This window comes from Ambystoma mexicanum, chromosome 4q (assembly GCF_040938575.1).
Source record: "Ambystoma mexicanum isolate Mex_15411 chromosome 4q, UKY_AmexF1_1, whole genome shotgun sequence".
In the NCBI taxonomy this organism is placed as follows: Eukaryota; Metazoa; Chordata; class Amphibia; order Caudata; family Ambystomatidae; genus Ambystoma; species Ambystoma mexicanum.
The window spans coordinates 108,382,367-108,406,754 of NC_090928.1; the positions used below are offsets into that span (position 1 = coordinate 108,382,367).

The 24,388-nt window shown below is 42.2% G+C and overlaps 1 protein-coding gene across 50 annotated transcripts in view; it reads right to left on the minus strand.

The window, feature by feature from the left end:
• Window positions 1-4,755: 4,755 nt before the first annotated feature.
• The window catches only part of TRDN (triadin), a 1,596,486-nt gene continuing 1,576,853 nt past the window's right edge, over window positions 4,756-24,388 (minus strand). For 49 of the 50 annotated variants that reach the window (XM_069607588.1, XM_069607568.1, XM_069607599.1 and 46 more), the window contains one exon: window positions 4,756-5,272. In XM_069607588.1, coding sequence (XP_069463689.1) covers window positions 5,124-5,272 — 149 coding nt within the window. In that variant the 3' untranslated portion in view covers window positions 4,756-5,123. The remainder of the gene's footprint in view (window positions 5,273-24,388) is intronic. The other variant, XM_069607595.1, reaches the window with a different exon arrangement.

Sequence of the window (24,388 nt, forward strand, 5' to 3'; positions counted from 1 at the left end):
CTTGATTTATTCGTGCAGCAACTGGGCAGTCGCGACATTCAATAGCTAGGATAAAACGCTCACAAGAAGGGATTATGAAAGAGTATCTGCAGTTCTAGAAAAGCTAATATAATATTTACATGAAGGTATATCCTCTGTGCAGTCACCTGGTGAGCAGAAAGAAAAATAATATCTGTTATGTGTCTCTACTTTAAAGTATCATCTGGCAACTATCTACTAAATGTACATAATGCCTGCATTAAAATCACTTGCCTCTATTCTATTAGCCGATTCTCATGGACACACTTTTTACAATACATAATACTGTGCATAATGTAATCTTTCAAAGTTCACGAAATACAGTTTTTCAATGCATAGCTTAACAAAAACTCGGAAGCTATTGTACAATACACACCTAATTCTTGAATCAAGAACTGTAAATTACTTTAATGTACACTGTATCTGTACCTATGGAGCTATACTTATGCCACAACTGAAAAAAGACTCTAATATCTTAACGTTAGACGGTCTGAAAGTGTAAAATCATTAAAGTGTCTTAAAAAATACATGCAACCAGTTACAATGATGTAAGGATTAAAAAGTGGTAAACGTATATTGATTTCACAATTGTAGTTGCCCGTACACAATTTACTCATTTTAAAATTCCAGCTGCTGTGTATTCCTCAATTATGTAATACTTCGTAACACCCAGGTTGGTTGGAATAAACTCTTTTTTAGCACCTTTTGAATCAACACAGTTAAGCACCATTGTGTTATATGAAGGAAGCAGAACTACTCTTGAGCCAACATTTGTAGGTACTCTCTTTGCGCTCTCAGCCGTTTTTATGGTAACTGTGTGGGCTTGACAAACAAACAAAAAAAGACTAGCACCTTGATGAATTGAGAAGTAATACACTTATTTCACCCGACAGGTCCACATTTTCCGTGTATTGGCACACTCTGAAACATAGCAATGCAACACCGATCTGTTTAATTGCGCTCAATGAAAAAGCTCCATTGCCCAAGATGGCGATCAAATGTATCGGCGTGGTCACTTTACATTCTGATAAACTGTGGAAAATGCAAAATGGGAACATTATGAAAATCAAGGTCTATGCATATGTTTACTTCATTTCACTCACTCTTATTTTCAGTCGTTGGTGGGGAAATGTTTTTTCCTGTCCCCCTAAAAAATATTATCGCCATAGACTATAACTTGGAGCATTTAATTATCAAAGCCCAGTCAAAGAAAAGTTGGGGAAACCGCTGAATGGTGGATTGAGGAAGGAGAAAAATGAAAATTGTTGCACCGGTCGATATTATGGCAGGATAACCTCTTTCTTATCTTTTGGCTTAAATGCAAGACTTGTCCGAAAGATACAGCTGATGTCAGAGTAATCTAACAAAGAAAAGAGCTGTTGATTTCACAAAATCTTTGCCTGCAACTTTCACTGCAGCTCAGCCGATGAAATACAGACGCGTACCTTTGGAGCATTTTAGCCACAGTATGTCAATATGTTTTGGTTGCCGTTCCACACAGAAGCCACTCTCCATGTAATTTAAAAATGTGTGTGTTATGCAGGCATGAACAAGCAGTGAAGCCAAATCTACAGTGGTGGGTTAGAAGACCATATAAGGAAGAATACTGGCACATTGGTGCGATTTGCACATGTGAAAGAATGCGGACAGTAGCATATCATAACATAACATAACAGAACAGGTGTAGTTGTACAGTGCATGTTCACCCCCAGATGACCATCTTCGCACTATTACAGATAACAGATGTGTATTGCATAACCTTGAACATCAACCTCCCTCTCCACCCTTTCATTCTTTAAATCCGGATCTTGCTTGTGGCACCCTGGGTTTAGCTGTGAAGGTCCTTGACAGTTCCTTCTTTACCCTCCTCTACACTCTCCCAACACTGTTGCGGCACATTGCAAAATGCCAAAATAACATACAATTAATACAATTAAACTAAACGAAAATGTTAAAAAGTCCACGGTTTATGTTTTTATAATTCTAATGTTTTTTTTTGTTATCATCGCCTTGTCTACTTTAAGAGCTGGGACACAAGCGGAAGCTACTACAAAGTGGCAAACATACTACTGACTATCCAACACTTTTTATAATAACTTTTAAGATGTCGACAAAAGAAGTGTTTTCCATATAGTGGGAAAGCAGACTCTGACACCCTATGTTATCTGATGGATCACTCGCCCCATTCCAGCTCCTTTCCCTGCTTTTCCTACATTGACCCGTACCCATTTCCATCGATACCCGACTGGACCTTGGTGTACCTTTGCTTTCAAGGATTGTGTACCTTCCCCCTTCGTGTTTTTCTGCAGAACAAAACCATCTTTCAAAACATCCACTTCTCCTAAACTTGCTCACCCACTTATCAAAGCCTCCAACAAGAAAATGAGTCTTGCCCACTCTTATGGAAATATATTGGACATAAAAGCATGGATTCTGTACACTCCAACGAGGACCACGGAGGACAGTGGCAGAAATGACTCTTGCTTCACTTAAAATAGTAAACACACAAACAACTACTCTTCTATATAAGCTTTTAATTGCATTACCGAAAGCAAATCTTGCACATGAAGTCTTCTGCCAGGGAGATATTATCTGCAAAGCATATGTTCTTATGAAGTTACTGCAAGGGAGTCCGGATGATACAGGCTGTGCTGTAGTGGAAGACTGCTAGACTAAGACTTAATATAGATGTTCCAATATTACTGGTTATAAACCATCATTTGTGGTCAAAACGAGTCAACACGTGATCTTGGAACAGGTTTTGACCAGTGAAAAGAGATTTCAAATCCACGTATAGAAGGCTTAAGATATCTGTGGAAATCAGCTGTAAGCATGCTTCAACACTGCATGGTGCTCAGTTGAAAGTATACCTAGACAGCACCGAGTGGGTGACTCAGGACACTGAGAGCACACAGAGTTGAGGTGCACGGTGCTAGTCACAGGGTTTCAGAGGGCGTAGAGCTGCCGGCATAGAACAATAGAGAGAAGGCACCGGATGGGCCAGGCCAACATTCCCTTAGATCAGCATAAACTATGCCACAGTCTCCTAGTTACCTTTATCGCAACCCGTATCAAACTAATAGTCACTTCACGAGCCCTAGAACTGAATGAAAGCATCATGGCTGATGGTAACCCATATCACATTGTACGCAGTTAAACAGATTGATATGCTGTGCACATAAACTAAATGACAATAACATGGTCAGAACACATCGTTTCTGTCACTTAAATTTCCGATATTCCAATGAGTTTTACTTAGATTTTTCTACTGTGCTTGGACTCATGGTTGAGTTGTTGACATGTAACATACACTATTGTCTAAAACAAGGATGTACATGAAGCAATGGACACAAGCCTTCGCCACATAAATGTTCCGTCTTTCAGTTCCTTTGGCTTCATTTAAATCTGGTCACTATATTTTTAACAACCCTTATGATTTGAATTTAGAACTCATTGTCTGTGTGTTGTATTCAGTGAACAAAAAACCTGCACACGCGTACATTTTAGTACATTATTTTGGGCTCATAGCAACTCGGGTGAATCCATTTGCATGACTTCATTCTCTGCGGGTTCCAGTTCTCACAGATCTAAGAAACTGCCAAGTAATTATGAAGGCGCTCATTTCGCAGTTTAAATGTGTTCGTTTTCCATAAAGGCAAGATGCTGGCTGCTGTAGGAGGTTCCCATAATTCCCCGTGGACATTTGAATTGAATGAAAAGATCCAATGTTTTAAATGAAGACAGAATGTAGGATCAATTTTCGAAATAAGATACAAAAACTGCACACATTTTAGCAATCAAATGAGCTGCATACACAGTACATGATCGTGCATTGGGTACATACATAGCCAATTAAAACATTACATTTCAATTACTAAATTAAAATCCTTTAAATTACTATACACTCGATAAGCACCAATATAGTTCGGCCTCTTTGACATCAACCAGAAACTAACATAGATTTGTATCTCCCTGAAACGTAAAGAAATTATCTTCATGAATAATGGCAAAAAAGATTTCCGGCTGAGGAGTCACCGAAGCACATTACCATGCATTCTCAAATGAAGTGGCGTGTCAAGATGGCTGCTTTTGTATCTAAGATGGTTGCTTTTATATCTAAGATGGCTGCCTTAATGTGTTAATGAACTCATCACAAATCCTGGAAGCGCATAGGTTACACGTGGATTCAGTATGCATTGAAGCTACACAATGGCCTAAATCACACAATACTTCTGTGCACCATTAATCATTGGAGCACTCAAAACGGGTCAAAAATATTAGCAGCAAGCATTTATCAGTATGCAATACACACAGAGAATCATAATCCATGTACAATGGCCATGACCTCTTTACAGTGAGAGGAGTGAAGTTGGCCAAAAGTCATAGCGTCCCTCCCTTTTGCACACAAAGCCTGTTTCCAAAAGCTTGCTTCCCAGTCAGGATCGTCAACCTAAGGGGTAATTACAAGGGAAACCTATTCTGATCTTTCTTTCGATTGGTACTGAAGCTCATTTGCCATACTCAAGATGTGAAGATTTAAACCAGTCACCAATTTACCAAGCACATTCGGCTGAGCCTGTGCTCGACCTAAACAACTATATTCAATGTATGGTCTGTTTATCACATCAAGTGTGTCTGTCTTTCTTTGAACGGCCTCAATTCATGGTGAATCCTCACAATTTCACGAAGGTTTTCACCATGAAGACGTATTGCAAGATCACATATGCGATTCAGAGGTAGGTTTCATAACTCATTCTTTTATTTAGTATTTGAAAGCCATCATGGGAAAAAATCATTCACGCAAACCAGGGAAAAATACATAAGAAGCAGAAAAAAACACATGATCAGCACGCTCGGTTTCAGTACCCCAGCCTTTCTCCGAGGAATGCCATACACTCATCTCCCTATCCTAGTGACAATTTCTTTATTGAACACAAGGTTCGCCTATGCACATTCCTCTTTCACTGGATACAAGTAAGCACTCTTCCAGTGTTAAGTGATCCATCAGATCACTTGTATTCAAGAAGAGGCACCCATAGTCTTCTTCGTGAATCATCGTCAAAGACTAACACTGTAATATCCTCCAATGTCCGCAGTGATGGGCACTAGTGTCCTGCTGGTGTTCTTGTCTTCTGCCCATCATGTTTTGGGTTGCTGGGTTTTTTCTCTTGGCTGTAGACTGGAGTAAAGGGGAAGGGAAATCCATAACCGTTGACCCCATCCATGAAGACACACTGGAAAAAGCGGACAGCAGCTATGGGAACAAAGGAATGGGAAAAAGGATGTTTAGACAGATATCAGGAACGCATGTTCATTTCAAGATATTTTGAACTTGAGGGGGATATTTTTACATGAAGAGCCAGACTTCACATCATTGCTTTGTTTTTATGACTAATATTGCTTAAGAGTGGTCAAAACGAATGTGCATGATCTCCCAGTTGGAGGCTTTTATCCTTTAGGGAACTAGGTCCATGGCAAGGCATGTAAACTGACAGCAGGATATTGCAGACAGAAGAGACTTGGAAACTTGAAAACACCTAAACAAACGTGGAGAGTTCTGCTATTGTGATGTATAGACTGACCAAACCATGAATGTAAGGTCACTCGTTTTGACCAAACACATTTTGGGGATTGAGAGAGAAGGTCCTTTCCTTATCTAAATCTGTGGTAGGCCTATACGTTAGGATTCACTGGGACAGGATTCTATCAGCTTTGGCTTGAATACACCTACATACTGGGGTGAAAGCCAGTTGTGAAATACTATCCCTTGAGTGTTGCAGATAGACCAACATCTGCATTCTGAGGGGCTATTATCTCCATTAATGGCGCTCATGCAGTCCACTACAGAATTCAGTCTAGAATGCAGTCTAGAAAATGATTTTTACTTCTGCAATGGCTCATTTTTACTTCAGTGGCAAATGGAAGTTTTTCTCTCCAGTTTATAATCTGATGAAATTGTCTTAATAGAATAATTTGATGGGCAATAGAAAAACAGAAAGATTGTTCAGGATGAATCATAATGTCTAAAATCGTGCTCTGATTGCGTGACTTAAGTATTTCCGCAAACATCTGAGAAATTGTCATCTATTTATGATAGATCCCCAAACCTGGGTGTGGTTTTGGCAGGAATTGAATTTACTCTTAATCCGCAATCGGTTCCTGACAATGTTAAAAACAACTGAGCATAGTTATCATTGACTTTAAGTTCCAGGCCATCATCTTTAAGAGGATGGAAAAAGAGGTAATTTATATAATAAATAGCATGGGCAGAGAGAGAGTTATTAAGTCTCATTATTACTTTGACAGTATTTCCCTCTGAAAATATAATTAAATATATTATATTTAATAAATACTGCCAGACTTGGGTTACCATTGGCAAAATCCTCCTGACTATGAGTAGAGTATGGCCGAGTTAGTAACCATGCTTGGAGTTCATTGGACTCCAATGTCGATTTGGAAGCTTTACCAAGGGTGCCTGTTCCACCTGTGATATATACTCCAGTGCCTTGCAGGAGGATTAACCACCATTATATCATCAGGCATTGCCAAAAATCTGGGTGTCATCTTCAAACCCTCTCTTTCCATCTCTGCTCATATAGCCAACACTGCTCATGTCTGTCGCTTGCATTTTTATAATCTCTGTTGCACTCATCACTTTTTACTACTGTGCTGCCTTATATATATATAGAACCTATTTACATACACAATCAGCCATCTGATGTTGGTACACATTTATTGACCTCAGAAGGATGAAAAGTTGTGTTGGCCTTGCCGGGATTAGAACCTGCAACCTGCAGATCACACACAGATTACAGCAGCAAGCATTCAACCCACTGAGCTATTTTACCCGCGATCTCAGCTTTTTTACCGGCAATCTACTTTGTCTGGGGGGAATGTTCAGCCTGGCTGTATTGCTGAACCAGGAAAAAGGTGGCAACTTCAGGGCCATTAATCCACATAAATCGAAGTGTGGTTTCACCTCCTCATGGACCACTGGCACATTGTTCTGTACCCACATTATGCTTCCTCTCTATTGTCGCCTTCAAGGGGAGAGGCTTTGTCCCTTATCGGGCCTGGTGCTAGAGTTGTGGGGTAGGTATCAGTGCTTAATTTAGTTTTGAGGGGTTATGGGGCTGTTGACCCCAACCCTCTTTTTCTGTAATTCTTCAGTTTGTGACGATATGGGCTGATGAACCTCACCTTCTTGGTTCAATGCATAACTTGATATCATTGAACACAGGGGGGTTTCTCTCCTTTCGATACCATCAGGAAGTCATGGATTTGGTGACTAGCTACGATGTACTTTGTTTACAGTGGAGTTTATTACTACATGCATGCTTCATAGATGGCTATACAATAACTCAAAGAGCCGATATGAAAAGTACCTTGGGCAGACCTACTGGGGGTTTGATCACTGGCGTGAGGGATAATCTCCAAGTCAGAGACTATGCTACTCAATGGAGAAATGATCATTCAATCTCAATAATGATATCAGGATTTGGAGAAGGTCCGATGAAAAACAATTTTTACAAGGGCATAATAAATAAACAATCAATCAATCAATCAATAATCACAGCAGGTTGGTGTTGATTAATATGTATAGCCCCTCCGAGAATGTGGAAACTGCTATGCTGCAATGTTACATAGATAATACATTAAACCTGTGGCTTGAAGAGGATATGGGACACCACTATGTGATCACTGGGGACTTTAATTCGGTCTGTTATGAAATTGATGCAAACTACTCCGATATAATTGCAAATGATTTTGAAAATGTAAAATTGGTCGCTATTTCTGGATGGGTGACATATGGGGCCTCATTACGGCCTTTGCGGAATGGGTTAATGGGTTCCGCTAATGGAGGCAGACCCGTTAAACCCATTCCGCAAGATTTGGAGGTCGCCTCGCGGGACCCGGTAATGATGCCTGGTAAAACCTGGCGTCATTACGGGTCCCGCGAGGCGACCAGGGAACTAACAACGGGCCGGTCGTAGTCGGCCCGTTGTTAGCTCCCGCTCCCATTCCCATTGAGCCCTATGGGGGCTCAAACGGGAATGGGGAAGGTCCGGGCCTGGGTTCCCTGTAGGAGGAATTACCGGGCCCTCCAAACTCGCAATGGCCCGGTAATTCCCCATTCAGGGAACCCGGATCCAGACCCGGTTTTGGTGGCAGCATGGCTACCGCCAAAGCCGTAATGAGGCCCATGGAGTTTATGAACCCAAAAGGACATCTGAACAAAATAGATGTCTTCATGTGGAGTAGAGGTGCACAGAAGTCATGGATAGATTATATATTTGTGTCCCATTCCCTCCAAAAAATGATAAATGAATATAACTCTGTTTTCACTGACCTTAGTGACCATGTTAAAATTGGATGTACATTTAGCCTAAATAAAATTGTAAGAGAAAACATCCTGTTAGGAGAGGTTGGGCTTAGCTATCATATGAACAGACTCAGCTGGTCTGGAAAAAACGTGGAGCTATTTAATGAATCACTAATTTAGTACTTCGGGTATAATGGTAGATACAAAAATGCTGAAGAAGAGGTAGCCTCCTGGGAAATTATGAAAAATGCGATAAATTATTTAAAAGAAAAAAAAAGGTATAACTCAAAAAGAGCAGTTCATCTAGATAATGAAGGAAACAGTATCGTGCAGCTATGAGACGTATCATGAAAGAGACTGCCTGGGACAAACTGTGTATAAGAAAGGCTAGTACTAAATTAAGAACTAAATATAAAAAGTGGGTACGCTTTTATAAACAGCCCCAATCCAATGCTCAATGGATGTAAATGTTTGAAGTGCTGTCCTCTAAAGGACGATAAAAAATTCTGTCACAAACATAGTAATAAAAACCGAACAGTTACGACAAACCTTATTTCTGAGGCAGAATAGATGAGAAATATTGGGCCTCATTCCAAGTTTGCCGATACTGTAACAACGGTACCAGTAAGCTTGCTGGTACCATTGTTACTGTACCGGCAAACTAGGAATTCTGCTTGTGGGTGCCTTTTGCACGACTGGTCTGACCTGGCGGGCAGACCGGCACCCGCGAGCAGACCATGCCGGATGCACTGGCCCCATTCTGAATGGCGCTGGTGCATCCGGCCTCCCCATTCCCATTGAGCCCTATGAAGAGCCTGAACGTTCTGTTGCAACCAATCTGATTATTAACAATGCAGCAAATCTCATAAAATCATCTCCCAGACTTATGAGAGAACTTAATAAACTGGATGGTTTTACTGGAGCCTCCTCATGGGGACATTTAAGGAATACTGTCACAGTGGTAGTTTTCAACAGTTATTTCAACATAAAATAATAATAATAATTTGGCATTTATATAGTGCTTCGAACCCTCAGGTATCTGAGCGTTGCTTATTATTACCCCTGGTGTGTGGTGCTCATTTATCGACCTCGGAAGGATGAAAGGCTGAGTTTTGCCCTGCCGGGATTTGAACCTGCGTTAGCAAACTCTGCACGGATATCAAAGTGAGCGCTCTACTCGCTGTGCCACTTGACTGGCATATAAGTACATTTTAGAATATAGTGTAATAAAGTTATTAATGTGCTGATTTGTGATGAAATTATCTTGCTTGTTTTGTAATTATTTATTTTGTACGGTTTTGTTTGTAACCAAGAACACAAATAAAAAAATAAAAAATTAAAACATGTTTTAGTGCAGCTCAGGTAAAAGCATCTGTTTAATCTTCAAGCCCAATTCCAAACAGGTTTTACATCTGGCAGTTGGATGTTGATGTTATTCATTTTCTGTGTAGTGCTCTTGCAATGCTAATTGCCTGACCATACCTAAATACAAGCTCACCACCATTGGTGGTAATAGCTTCCCTGTAAAGGTGGCTAAATACTGGAACTCTTTGCCCCAAGACCTGAGAGCTGACCAACCATACTTACACTTCAGAAAAAATGTTATAAAACATATCCTTGCTACATATCCTTAGCCTCTGACCTTCAGGATATGCCTGTGGCTCCAGCTCACTTGTATGCCTAAGTGATACACAAAAGATCTGACTAAGCATTGCATATTTCTGCACATTGCTCATGCTTATTCTTGTAACTACAAAAGCCTTCTTACCTCCTCTGTATATATTTGCACATTCTGTATACTCGATACCGTGTCATTTCTGTGCATATTCGTGTATCCTCAATGCATGTTTGTAACTATTTAAGTTGTTTATTTGTGTAAATTCAATGCATATTTGTAACTATGTAAGCTTCGCATCTTCATACTGCTGCACCCTTTTACCTATGGGCTTGGTGCACATAACAAATGAATAAACAAACAAACTCTCCTTCAACATCAGGATGTTCAATGAGCGACTTCCATGATGAACAAGCCCAATACACTCTTTTTCACAAACCTCCTGAGTGGGAATTTCTAGTTTTAGAATAAGCAAATCTGGATGATATAAAGTAATGTGAATACTAGAAAATATTGAATGAATACTTGGAAACTAATCTTTTTTGGCGAAAAATACCAACCATAACCGGTGAACACCAAACAATAAGCAGTTAGCGCACAGCAACAGGACACAGTTGGGAGAAATATATCTGGTATTTAGGCCAACTGTCCTAAGTTAGCCATATGTGGCATTGAGGCCAATTGTGTTAGTTAGCCATATCTGTCATTTAGGCCAACTGTGTTAGCCAGCCATATGTGGCATTGAGGCCAATTGTGTTAGTTAGCCATATCTGTCATTTAGGCCAACTGTGTTAGCCAGCCATATCTTGGCATAAATGCCAATTGTGTTAGTCATATTTGACATTTATGCCAACTGTGTTAGTTAAGCCATATCTGGCATTTAGGCCAACTGTGATAGTTAGCGATATCTGGCATTGCTGTTATGTCCTCATTCTGGGCTTTCCTTCCACTTGCCAGATTTCCCACTTTCCAGGTATCCCAAATATAAGTATTACTGTTTCTGCTGTTGTGTCCTCAATCCGTGCTTAACTACTGTTAGTGTTGTGTCCTCAAAATAGGCCTCTCTCCCACTTGCCAGGTATCCTAAATCTAGGCCTTACCACCTTTACTGTTGTGTCCTCAAGCTACCCAATTGCCTGGTATCCAAAATCATGGTGTTGCAGTTTTACTGTTGTGCCCTCAATATAGACCTCTCTCCCACTTTCCAGGTATTCCAAAACTAGATACTACTGTTTTTGCTGTTGTGTTCTCAATCTGTTCTTTCCTCCCATTTGCCATGTGTCCCACATCTAGATTTTACCACCTTTATTGTTGTGTCTCTAATTAAGGCCTCTCTCCCACTTGCCAATTCATAAATCACCCCAACCCAGACTACACCATGGACAATACTACAACTAGAATCAGGGACAAACTGGAATCCATTACCCTCTGAATCACCAAAGACTCTAACAAAGGATGGGCACAACACAACTCTCCAGCTGGAACGAACCAAAACCAATCAACCCTTCCATCAACCTAATCAGTTTACTTGATGAAGAGACTTACCACCAAAGGACCCCTCCTTCCAACAGGCACAACCAGAAGAGAACCACCAGCAACGGAAACCCAACCGACAAACACACCGAACCGAACCAACAAAAACAATCAACAACCCAAAAGGAAAATCAAACAAACTACACTGCAGCCTACTCAAGGTTAGATCCATGGCAAAACACTCACTAGAAATCTATGAGGCACAGACATGCTCTTTCTTAGAGAATCCTGGCTATCAGACAACTACAAAGCCATCGTGAACGAAGCCTTACCAAACAACTTTAAATTAATACATGCCAACAGAGAAAACGAAGAGCACTTCTGATCGTCTCAACTCATCCCATCCGATGTAGAAGACTGTGAATCCCTCCTCATCAAGACTGAACTCAATGACCAAACCAACACAGTATTCCTCTACAGAGCACCATCGTATAACCCCGACTTTGCAACTAAATTACCTGATGCCATTTTATTAACATACCACGAAAACCTAGTCATACTGGGAGACTTCAACATCTGTTTCGAAAAAGAAAATGAAGCCACAGCAAACTCACTCTGCGCACTCCTGGGAACATTGCATTTCAAGCAAACAGTAAATGGATCCGCCCACAACGCCGGACACTCCTTGGACGCAATTTTCTGCAGAGAAGGACTATGTGCATCTTTGCCACTTACACCAATGGTATGGTGCGACCATTATTTGATACCATTCTACATCACACTCCAAACCCACCTACCGGCTGGAAAGGAACGTCTCCATGCCAGCAAGAAAAGAAACTGGAAGAACCTAGACCTGGACGCCTTATCAAACTTACTAGACTCAACCCTTCCAACCAGAACAGAACCCACCGAAACAACCATAGACACAGCAGAAAATACACTGAACAAATGGATCACCAAGGCCCTAGAGCACCTGGCAACAGAAAAACCAATCAAAGCCACACAAAAAAACTGGCAGCAAAATGGTTCACAGAAGAACTGAAAGAACAAAAAATATACCACAAATGGACAAATAATTGAAAGAACAGTACAACCGACAATACAAAATAAAATACCAATCAACAGTCCTCTAAGCAATAAAATACTATTACGCCATAAGAATAGAATCGGCAAACAATCCACACAAAGAACTCTTCAAAATTATGCAAGAGATAAAAAATGTAATTCATCCTCCAAGGACTCCATCATCCCTATACAAGCACTTTATGACAACATCACCAACCGCCTGAGATCAAAAATACAAACAATCCAGCAGACCATCAACACAACCCGGGGTAATACAACCACAACCGCTGAATCAAAGGCGCCAGGTGTATCGCTTACCTTGTATCCACGGGGATGCCCCTCGACTGGTCGGGATGCTCTCCGGGACTCCTCACCTTCACCGAAGTTTGTGCTGTCGAGGATCGGTTTAGAAGACAGGAGGTGAAGTTTAACTGCTATTCCTACCTTGCGACCCACCTCCCGGGTTCCCCTTGTGTCTCCCCTGGGGACGTTTCTCAACTTGATTTCTATAAAGATGCTCTCTCCATCCTGCTCCGCTGGGCAGGGGAGCGTTGTCAATGGCACCGTTCTGCCAACTTTCTTCACTGGCGTGGGCCGGAGTCCAGACCGGCTGTGACTCCACTTTTCAGGTAAGTCTTTTAGGATGAGAGCAATGCCTATATTGGTTAAGGCACCAAATAACCTTCTCCCCTTTTCTTGCAGATGTTGAAAGCAGAGAATGGATGCTGAAGCTGTGTTCGAGGAGGCAGGTTAGATGTGCCAAGCGGTGCTGCGAGCGTCCTTGCAAATGGCTAACCTGTGCTATAGTTTGTCTTGCAGGTCGAGAAAAAATCCAGGAAGAATGGGCCCACCGGAACAAAGGCAGATGGAAGATGTACTGGAGCCAATGGTCTTCCTGACGGACTGGTAAGTAGCGTACTCAATGTCTTGTTCACGCTCTAGCTTCCAGAGAAGATGCCGGAGGAGGACAATGAATGTTGGGCAACTTTGGTTGATGGAGGATGCCGCTGGGCAGGTAATGATGCTGGTGGTTCTTCCCTTCTCTCGCCCGTGCAGGCCAGGATGCTGAGCAGGACCCAGTGAACCTCACGCTGCAAGAGCAGAATAACGCGAAGCACGTGCCTCTAATCGGGCTTGGTTTAAATAGCCAGCAGATATCCCAGGTGCCTTCAGGTTGGGCCCCGCCCTGGATGCTAGACCGCTAATTGCAGTTTCCCATTAGTCCTCATGGGGGCGGCCATGCTTGTCCACTGCCCATTGAAACCCCATCCCAGTATGTGCCTTTGATGCCAACAGCGATGGCTCCAAGGGATCCGAGGGGGGCCAAATAGGGTCTTCAGGGACCTGTTACCACACGGTGGGGGTAAGGTCGTGACACCAGCTGAAACACAGACTACAGCAAAACTCACCTGCCTAGTACCAATCACAGAAGAAACCTTTGCCAAACTGATCAGGGAGATCAACCTTGCAGAATCCCCAAGGGACGCCTGCCCCCCCTGACATCTTCAAAGGAATCCTTAACCACAGAACCCCGATGACACACTTCCAGAACCTAATGAATCTATCACTCAAAAGAGTAATCATACCGTCTGCCTTCAAATCTGCATACATCAAACAACTGATAAAAAAGGAATCAGAAAGAGCAGAAGACCTGAGCAACTGCAGACCTATATCCAACCTGCCCTACCCAGTTAAGATCCTAGAGAACCATGTTTAGAAGATACTGCTTAAATACATTGAAACCAACAGAATACTCGACCGCTCACAAGTTGTCTTCAGACCAATGAGAGGAGCAGAATCAGCGCTCCTATCGATATGCGATGACCTGAAAATAAATGCAAACGATGACGTCCAATTGGCCCTCACACTATTGGACTTATCAGTGGCTTTTTACACAATCAGCCATGCAACACTAATAAAAAGACTGATGGAATTTGGCATACAGGAATCCGCACTAAAGTGGCTTATCTCATTCCTAACAAACTGAACGGAAAGAACCTACCTGCCACAGTTCCCCTCAAACACCAAATATATATACTGTGGAGTACCACAGGGATCCAGCCGCTCTCCTCTGCTTTTCAACATCTGCATGTGCCCACTGATGAAAATCATTTGAACCAAAGGACTAACCGCCTACAACTACTAAGATGGCACATAAATGAATATGAAAACGAACACAGGCCAGGAACAAAATAACTTCCTCAAAAACTGCCTCACTGACATTTACAATTGGATGACAATGAACAACCTTAAATTGAACCCAGCGAAAATGGAAACAATGCTCTCACCCGTAGAAATCAACGCAGGCAAACCACAAATGGACTGGCCGGCCAGCATGCGAACGCAAACGGAGACTACCGACGTAGTAAATAACCTAGGAATACTCATGGATAACATACTATCCCTGGAACCGCAAGTCAACACAATCACCAAAAAATGCTTCTTCCACCTAAGACTACTCAGAGGATTAATACCCTGCCTCTCCTTCCCTCACAGAACCTTCACAATCATATCTCTGATACCCACAAGAATTGACCACACAAACAGCCTCTATCTAGGAATGCCAGAAAGACTCACTAAGAATTTCCAAAGGATGCAAAATACAGCAACCAGGATCCTATTAAGCCTCAACAGAAGAGACCATTTTGTAATTGTAATTGGTTATTTATAACACGGTTAATACCCAGAGGTATCTAAGCGCAGACCCATGGATCGAACCTTTGTTGTGCTGCATCGTCTTGTATCCTAGGCAATCCCGTTGCCCGGAGATATCCACCCAAGACAATCACTCTAGCACTGAAAAGCCTACACTGGTTACCAGAAATAAAAACACATGAAATTCAAAGCACTCTGCATTGCCCACAAAGCCTTGCACAGACTAGGAGCTGAATTCCTCCAAGACAAGATCAGCCGGTAGCACCCAATAAAGGACCTAAGATCCAGCAACAACCTATAAATAGAGACAAAACATTAAACAAAATGGAAATTCTACGGAACAGCATGCTCACGTCTAATTGCAAACTTCTGGAACACCATGCCTAAAGAAATATGACCCACAGAAGACCACATCACCTTGAGAGGAAGACTCAAAACCTGTTTATTCAACAGATAATGACAACCACAAAGGGACACCGGCAGCCATAACAGCAGAGACAAATAAATGGAGAGAAGGTGAGATGGGCAGAAGAACCACAACCAAAAACGTGGGTACATACCATCAAGCAGCAACCAGTCGCACCAGAGGCTCCACCAAACCGACCGACTTACTAACCCACTTCCCCTTCCTGCTCCTCCAACATAACCAACACCACTACACTAGACATTTGGTTAGCCACACTACACATAAACACACCAAGAATCAAGTCAATGTTCACAACCCACTATCTAAGAGATACTGGAAGCACATCTATAGTTTACTACCTGCCCCATTCTCCATTAAATCGTCAACAACACAAGTACACACCAAGACACCTGATAGTCATACAGCAACAGCCACCCCTGACTCTGGATCCCTTATGGACACAATCTAACCAGTGCGCACAACCACAACCCACTCCACCATCATACAACATACTAACACCAACACAAACAGTTGCACACACATGAGGCACCGAGTCTTACACAAACGGTTACAACGCACGGGGTCTCCCGCACCAACTTCCACATGCACAACAACACTCACAGACGCCAGCTACTCCTGGTTCTGAACCTACCCTCTCATCGTATCCTCACTAACCCCCCTACCTCCTCTCTTGCAGAGCCAGTAGCGGTGCATGCTATAAATCAACATTACATAACTATTCACTCTTTCTGGATGAATTTGGTACGGGCAAAGGGCACAATTTCATCGAGGTAATCAGAACTTGTGAAGTTCAAAGAGCCACTACTCGCTCAGAAATCTGGGTGGCAAAAGGAATTGCTGTTTCCTCAAGAATCTGCCATAGGCAAATGCGCCAAAAATACCAGTGGGAATATATGGATATCCACCCCAAACCCCACATCAACACATTTAGAAATGAGATGCATAAATGGAAAAATAGTAGCAAGGTGGTGGACCAAATTGTTAATGCAATCCGAATTAACAAACTGATGAGCAGCTAATACATGTTCTCACACTATGCTGTACTCTGTGAGAGGTGCAAATGTTCTGGAAGCATGCGGGCAATTCAAATTGTGCAGTAGAAAGTTTTTTAATAGATTTGATGAGTGGAGTTCATCTCATTCGTGTGTTAGGGAGCTATCAGCAAGACTTCAATGGACAAACAACTCTACTCTGGAATATCTTTTTAAATCCTTTCTATAGTAGAAAATCCACTTCTGGCGGTATCCTGTGTATTAAACTAACAAAAGCAGCAGTTTTAAATACTGCTCTTTGCATTAACAGGCAAAGACGTGTCTATGCAATTATTCATAACCCTCGATAGCCAACCATGTTTGTGGACATTTTATTTTCAGCTCCATAAGCTACAGCTTTTCTTTCACCATTTCCCTGAATCTGTGTTCATTTTATCAACATTCATAAGTAGGTTGCCACTTCAAACGCAAAAGGGCATTTGCATCAATACGAAGAAGAAAAACACGGCTGGTAATATCCATAGCGAGTACTCGAAGGAAATGCACACGTTTTTGGTGCAATAATAAAGAATGAAATAGAAAAGCATGGCGACTTCATTTGTATGCTTTGTAACCAGCTCCACACAAATCCAAATAGGCTCCATAGAATCTGTGTTTTAAAGAAAAAAGTCAGCCTTTTGAACCCAGTCCCAAAAAAATCCCTGAATTAATACAAATGCAGACGCTGCCTACACAAGGAGGACTTCTGAATTTCAAAGACTGCTTTCACAGATAAGACAGAATTAATTACACTAACTCATTTCTTTGGCAAGAAATAATTCCCCAGCGCCCCAAACTTAGCAGCTAGGTGATCCTTTATGAACCACATACAGGAAGACAAGAATGCCTTAAAAGATGACGTGGTTCGACAGGAAACTTCATTAAGTGATGTATAAAAGCCCTGTACACATTTTCTTTTCATTCAAATGCATATGGCTTACATATCTAGCCTTTTGCATAGATTCCTACATATACAATTAGAACAATTTAAGTAAACAACATCACATACATCAAACTTCCATATTCCATCAGTATATAATCTCTAATAAAACTTCCATATCTCAAAATAAAAATGACATTGATCAATTAATCACAAATGTATTATTTCACGTTTCATTTCCAATATCAGTAGTATCCGCTCCCAGACATGTAGCGCAGCTGCTACTATAACTAAAGACTCCGCTGAAGAGATGGTAGCCCAAAACTGATCTGAGTGGATACTCTCAGGAGAGGAGCACAAGTGGCCATAGCCCTTTACATAATTTCTATTCAGACTTACACAACTAGTGAGTATGTGTCTACTAGTCTCCACTCGCAGCCTACAGAATCGGCACAGTCTTTAGTCACAGGGATTGTTAATCCACGCTCCAGTATACTCCGAGACTGGAAGCAGATTTAACGAAGGTATAGTATGAATCGACTACACATTTTAGTTAGATAGCTGCATGTTTTTGTGGAGAAAATCCCAGCTCAACATATTCTGAGTATATTCTGAGTATCGTCTCTTTGTCGATAATATGACATTGCACCGTCCCAACAGAATGACTTAGTTTTTAACGTTTATAGAAAATGTCCAGGATTTTCCATATCACGCAAGTGTAATCCAATGGCAAATAAAAATGGGTTTGCACCACGTTGATCAAGTCTGCATGTGCAGGGTTACCAACGCTGTAGCAAGGATGTTCTGCAAACTGGGCTAGTATGGTTCCAGAAGAGGATGACAAACCTGCTTGCATTATCTTTACCAGAAATGTACAACAAGCCACCTTCCACTCCAGCCTGACAGCTGGTACAGGACCCGATGTGGAGAACCCCAGGAGAGATCCTCACATACATTATATACCTGTCTGGGGGGATATAACTAGCACAGTGCAGTGCATAGACATAAGGCATGTGCTTCTCTACTTTCACTGGCCAGAAGGTAAGGACGGGACCCAACCAAGGGTGTCTATTTCATTTGCACTTACACTTTCTTTGACCACAATGTAAAGACATATAATAAGCTCAGTTTATCAATTCATTGTCAGACAATCCCAAACATTAGTCTGTCAAAGTTCCAAAGTGCTGATGGACAGAAATGCAGCTAAAGCCACTTTAAATGCATGCCCCCTTGTTATGCAGCCTATGACCACAATTATGACAACACAGATGTCATCCCTGATGACATCACTGATGGCATCATCTATGTAATGGTATCAGACATAACACCATTTATGGTGTAGCTAATAAAAGCTTTCATTATCTAAATAGCAACTTAGGCCATGGACTTGGCTGTGGCCTTTGCCATGGCCAAGGCTGGGGCCACTGGTTATGACCAAAGGCCATGGCTAGTGGCTCGTTAGTGTTGTACAATATACAGTGGGCACAGCCAAAGGGGTTTTGTTGTGTTAAGTTCCCACCTTAGTGTCCCTGCAACTAAAGTTTCTCCATACATTGTTTCCTCACCACTGGCCATGGCCATGCCCACTGTATATTTTAGAACACTACTAGAACACTACCCATGGCCCTTGCTCAGACAACACAAACACATCTACCATTTGCAAGCTAGGTGCATCGAGACACTGAGGGCTCAAGGGGAATTCACAATAACAGAGACAGACAGCAATCTACCTATCCTTAACCCTGTTCCTAAGGGACAGTGGTGTGTTACCTATATATGAATGAAGAGAATAAGAAAATGATACTGCACGCGAAGTGTCTCCATACACGTACCTACGTTTGTATCTCTGGAGGGTATTTATACAATAATCAAACACACAAATAGAGAACATAGGTCAATCGACCCTTTTTAGAAGGTGTATTCACTCTCAGGTGTAAGCAGGTTTATTCATGCTGGGGTGAAAAACACTTACTTAAAAGTGGCAGCAAGTGTGGCTATAACGCTACACTTATTTACTACAGAGACCTAGTATGATGTCAAGGCAGAATGCTTAATGAGACCCAAAAGTCAAGGTTTGCCACCATTTGGCTTATTTCCTGAGTGTCGACCGGTTTCAAGCATAAGCTTATTGGTGCCATATTCATCGGGACGGTCTTCCATTGTAGTAAGCCATTCGTTTTAGCAATCATCAGTATTGGAATAATATGGAATACTAGTGTGCTATTGCATTTTCGTTATGGACTGGGCTGTGTGCGACAGCTGCACTGTGGATGTTATATCACCACATGTCGCCATCTAGTAGTCAAAGATCAGATAGTGCACTCTTCCGTCTAAATGTGTGGTCTCGTCTCTATCGCCAAAGTCTTGTGGGTAAGCATCTGCACTGTGAACATGACAACCTCAGTAAAATCTTGGTAGCCAAATACTTCAACCTCAAAAAAACCCAAGGGGTTGTATTTGCCCTCTGAAAAAAAGTTACGCTCTTCACCCACATGTGCACTTTACTTGTGTCCTGAAAAGCAGCCACAGTCAGGGGAGAATAACTTCACCATTGTCCACGATTAAACACTCTCTTGCCACATCGTGGGCAAATACTCATGACTTACTTGCCATCTCATAATTCCCCTTCCTCACCCTCATGTCTGGCTTTCAACAATACTCTGCTTTCTAAAGATAACTTGAAAAGAGCACATTCCATAGTGTCACTCAAATTTATAAATCTTTATTGAACTATGTTAGGCAAAAAGTATACAATTGTGGCATTATTCCCCCATCTTGACTGTGAAACTACAAATACAGAATGCAATTCAGTAAAAGGCATAAAAATGGTCGCTGAGTACAAAGCGTTCAAGGACTGACAGTAGCACGGTTTAAAAAAATATGTGGATGCCTTTTCTTTTTCGGATATTTAAAATTAGGAAAACACATGGCATTCAGGACTGTGGACTGTCTCCCATCCAGCCAGAAACCGGGACCAACTCAACTTAGCTTCAAAGCAAGGAAGGATCCGGACCCCTCAGGCCATGCTGCTCTAAATGGTCTTGTAAGGTGGGTTCATTTATAAGGTAACATGGCCTTAGGGGGCTGGCCCCTTCCTTGATTTGAAGCTAAGAAGGGGTGATCCTGGTTACTGCGTGGTTGTGAAACCCACTGTAGCTGTAAACATATCTGATATTTTGTTTTATTATGTATAAAAGATTGCAGTCTTTGAGAACATATGTCCAGGTACTTTTGCCCCCATAGTGAAAATCAGAAGCTGGCCCCCATGAATATACTCATAGTAAGTGACTATATATTTTGAAGTGAAATATACAAATGTAGTTCTATTGGCCTTCTCGTTAGAAGAAAGTGTGCAAGACAATATAGCATTGGACTTTTAAACAAAGTAATGAACACCAGAAAAATAACCTGAGAGAGCACATCTTCAAAAAATTTACTGGCAAAGTACAAAAGGTGCTCACCTTTTAAACCCAGCAATCTGTAGTGAAATATTCCATGGCAAACAAAATACCAATATGAAACAATTGCTTGTGGTCTTGTGGGCAAGCGTCTGCACTGGGAACATGACAACCTGGGTAAATCCAGCTAAACAAATACTTGAGCAAGCTTGCCAACCTCCAAAAAACCCAAAGGTTTGCGTCCGCCCTCTGAAAAAAAGTTACGCTTTCTACCCACATATTTCCTTTACTGGTGCCTGAAAATCTCACAATTAGGAGAAAATAACTGCAACTATGTGCAAAATACTGAACTGAACATACCCTCGGCTATCCGTAGTCCTTTATAGCCCCGAATATAGCCGTGAATATCTGCGAAACAGCTGGAAATAAAATGCTTTCCTGCCCCCACCAGGGCCTCACCAAGTGCCCCTCATCTCTGCCAGCTTCTCCCACTCCTCAGATGGCCTCCTCACCTCCCCTGCTCCGCTCCCTCTCGTTCCCCCCATAACACATGCTGTTTCTGTGACTCAATTAGCTTTCAGATGTCGGCTATTCGAGGCTATAGCCGAGGCTACAGAAAGCTTTGTGTTAGAAACTCTGTCCATAGACCCCCTCCAACTCCCAAATTTCAGTTCTGGCCCTCTAGCCACCCCCGCTTCCCACCTCTAGCCTGATTACATTTGAATATTGTTTGATCTGCAAATAGCTTTTTTCGTGTGTTTCATTTTCCCATATCCTCGAATATCTTGTGCATCGAGAGAAAAACAAGATGGGAGTCTTTTCATTTCTAATGCCCCCCGGTTTCGGGTAAATCCCAGAGATGTAGCTATATATTTTTGAGAAGGGGGCACCCCCTTCTCGGTCAAATCTTTAAATAACTACTGCATGGAATGAACCCAAACCACGCATGGATCGCGAGTCAACACTTCGTGCTCAAATAGTTTTGGACCTGCTCCATATCCGTCCAGCGGTTTGGGCTGTGTACTTTGGAAAAAATGTACCCTGTTTATCTATGGGGAAATGAATAGGAAGCAGGATGCACTTTTGGAGAAAAAAATCTTTTAATCTCCTTAATAACCTTTTTTATTTTGTAATGGATCTTTATGAAACTTTGCAGTGGGGGGAGCGGCACAAGTCCTTAATCACTATCGAGATTTCGCTCAGATCGGTTACTCAAATCAAAAGTTATTTACGATAGGATTTTAAGGGGTTCCTATGGGAGTCTGACTCACTGTTCCTGTGGGAGTCTGACTCACCTTAACAATAGTGCGGCTATCGCTGCCCTATGATATATATATATATAAATATATATATTTATATTCTCCTCCCCACTTGCTGCTGTGTTGCTTTGTCATATTATCATAGTGTAGTGCTGTTTTGGTGTTATGTAGTATTGAGTGCACTTGTTGACTTGCTCTCCGGGTGTTGTTTGGTAATTTGGAATCTTGTGGTGAATTTGGTTTTCGCAATTGTCTTAGTTGACAATAGGAAAGGCAGAAATGCAACAATGGGAGAGGACAAAGGCGGGAGGACAGGAGCAGGGCCGTGTTTTTCCTTCACAGGAGGAGGAGTCAACTATGATTGATGATGAGTGATGAACCTTTTGCTGTTAATTGGTGTCAGTTCACAGGAATGGGCACACAGCTTTGTCAGTCTTCTGGGCATAAGCAGAAGTAGTGGAGCACAGGAGCTTTGGAGAACCAAGCACAGTGGCAAGGGAGACAAGGCCTCTTGTGGATGCCACCATGGAGGCAGAGCCTGTGGAGGAGCAGGAGTGCATTCATGGGGATTGGGAGGGCAGAGGCTTGTTTCTCATGTGTGAGTTGTGGGTGGGTGCAGCAAGCACCCTAGAGAAGGGGTAGCGTGAAATGGTTCCTGTCTGTGTGAAGACTAGTGGCGAGGAGGAGCCTCAGGGGTAGCAGGAACCTGGGGCTGGAACTGCAGCAGGTGGTGGATGCACCTGAGATGGAGGAGGTGGAGGAGATGCACAAGGAGATGGGGGAGGTTGAGCTATGTCTGTGTACGCTATTGCAAAGGGACAAGTCAGGCAAAATAGGAGCCCCAGGGAATGACTATGACCTCTTCTCATTCCAGCAACAGCCTGCGTGCTCCTGGTTCTAGAACACATTTGTGTTCAGCTCCATTACGCTGTTGGGAATTCAGAAAGATTTGGAAATTGATCTGTAGACTAAATGGTCACCACTAGATAAGGTCTGAACTTATCGCATTTTTGAATTGGTTATGATTTTGGATTCTTTTTTTGTGAAGATTTTCTTGTTTTTATATTTACAATTTTCTTTTCTTTACACTATGTAGACATTGCACATATCAGACCAGTCACATTGGTTTGTTAATTTTCTATTTTTCTGGTATTGTTTGACTTTTGATGTGCAGTAACCCACGATCTACAAAGGTTCACTAGAGCCCGTCCTAATGAAAGACCATTATTCTTAAATCTCTCCAATAACTCTCTCCATTGGCTCCTAGTGGATGCAAGGAGGATTACATTCAAAACCCTCTGCATTGTTCACAAGGCTTTCTGGGGCCTGCGTCCAAAATACCTTCAGCTATCCCTCCATAAATACCTCCCCTCTCGAGCTCTTAGTTCCTCTACCTCTAACTCCCTCAGGGTCAGGAGGTGGGGTAGATCTCTGTCTTCGGCTGGGGCCTCCCTCTGGAATAGCCTCCCTGCCACTCTAAAACATGAGGAGAACCATCTCCGGTTCCGGAAGCACCTCAAGACCTTCCTCTTTTCTTCTGCCTTCGCTCCCCCTCTCCCCTGCTGATCTGCTCTCTCTTGGCACTGTGCACCTGGCCACGCTATGTCCCCTGGGCCCAGGTACCTGCTCACCCTGCCACCCTCATGCACTGCCACCCCTTGAAATGGGGACTGTATCTGTACCCATACAGTCCCCCGCCCTCCCCCCTTTTTCTTCCTTTTCTTCACTTACTCAGACTTACCCAGTCTGCTGTCGTAAACACTGCACTTGTCACCTGCTGGCTGCACTACCACTGTTTATTGCCTCTATTATCTATTTATTTGTATTTATTATTATTTATCTTTTCTCCTCTGCTCCGCACTCTCCTCTCTCCCCCGTCCATACACTTTCTCCCCTTTCCCTTTTCCCATGCACTTGCACGTTCTCAATGTCACTGGGCCTAGTAAAATCGTTGATGTGTTCTCCCCTGATCCCCTCCCTTGCCTTGTCGCGCTCTGAAACACTTGTGTATGAGCGCGATACAAATAAAATATCATATCATCATAAATACATTGGCCAAGTGTTCATCTGTCTCCATGTAATCAGGAAAGCAGAGTTTAATAGGAGATCAATAAATGATTTAATTTGAAATGTTAAGAAAATAGAGCATCATTTATTAGACGTTTTTGTTAATTTCCAGCATTTGTTTGCTCATGCATGCATGCATTCAGTTCTGAAGAATTCTCCCTCAGTCTTTCTACGGAG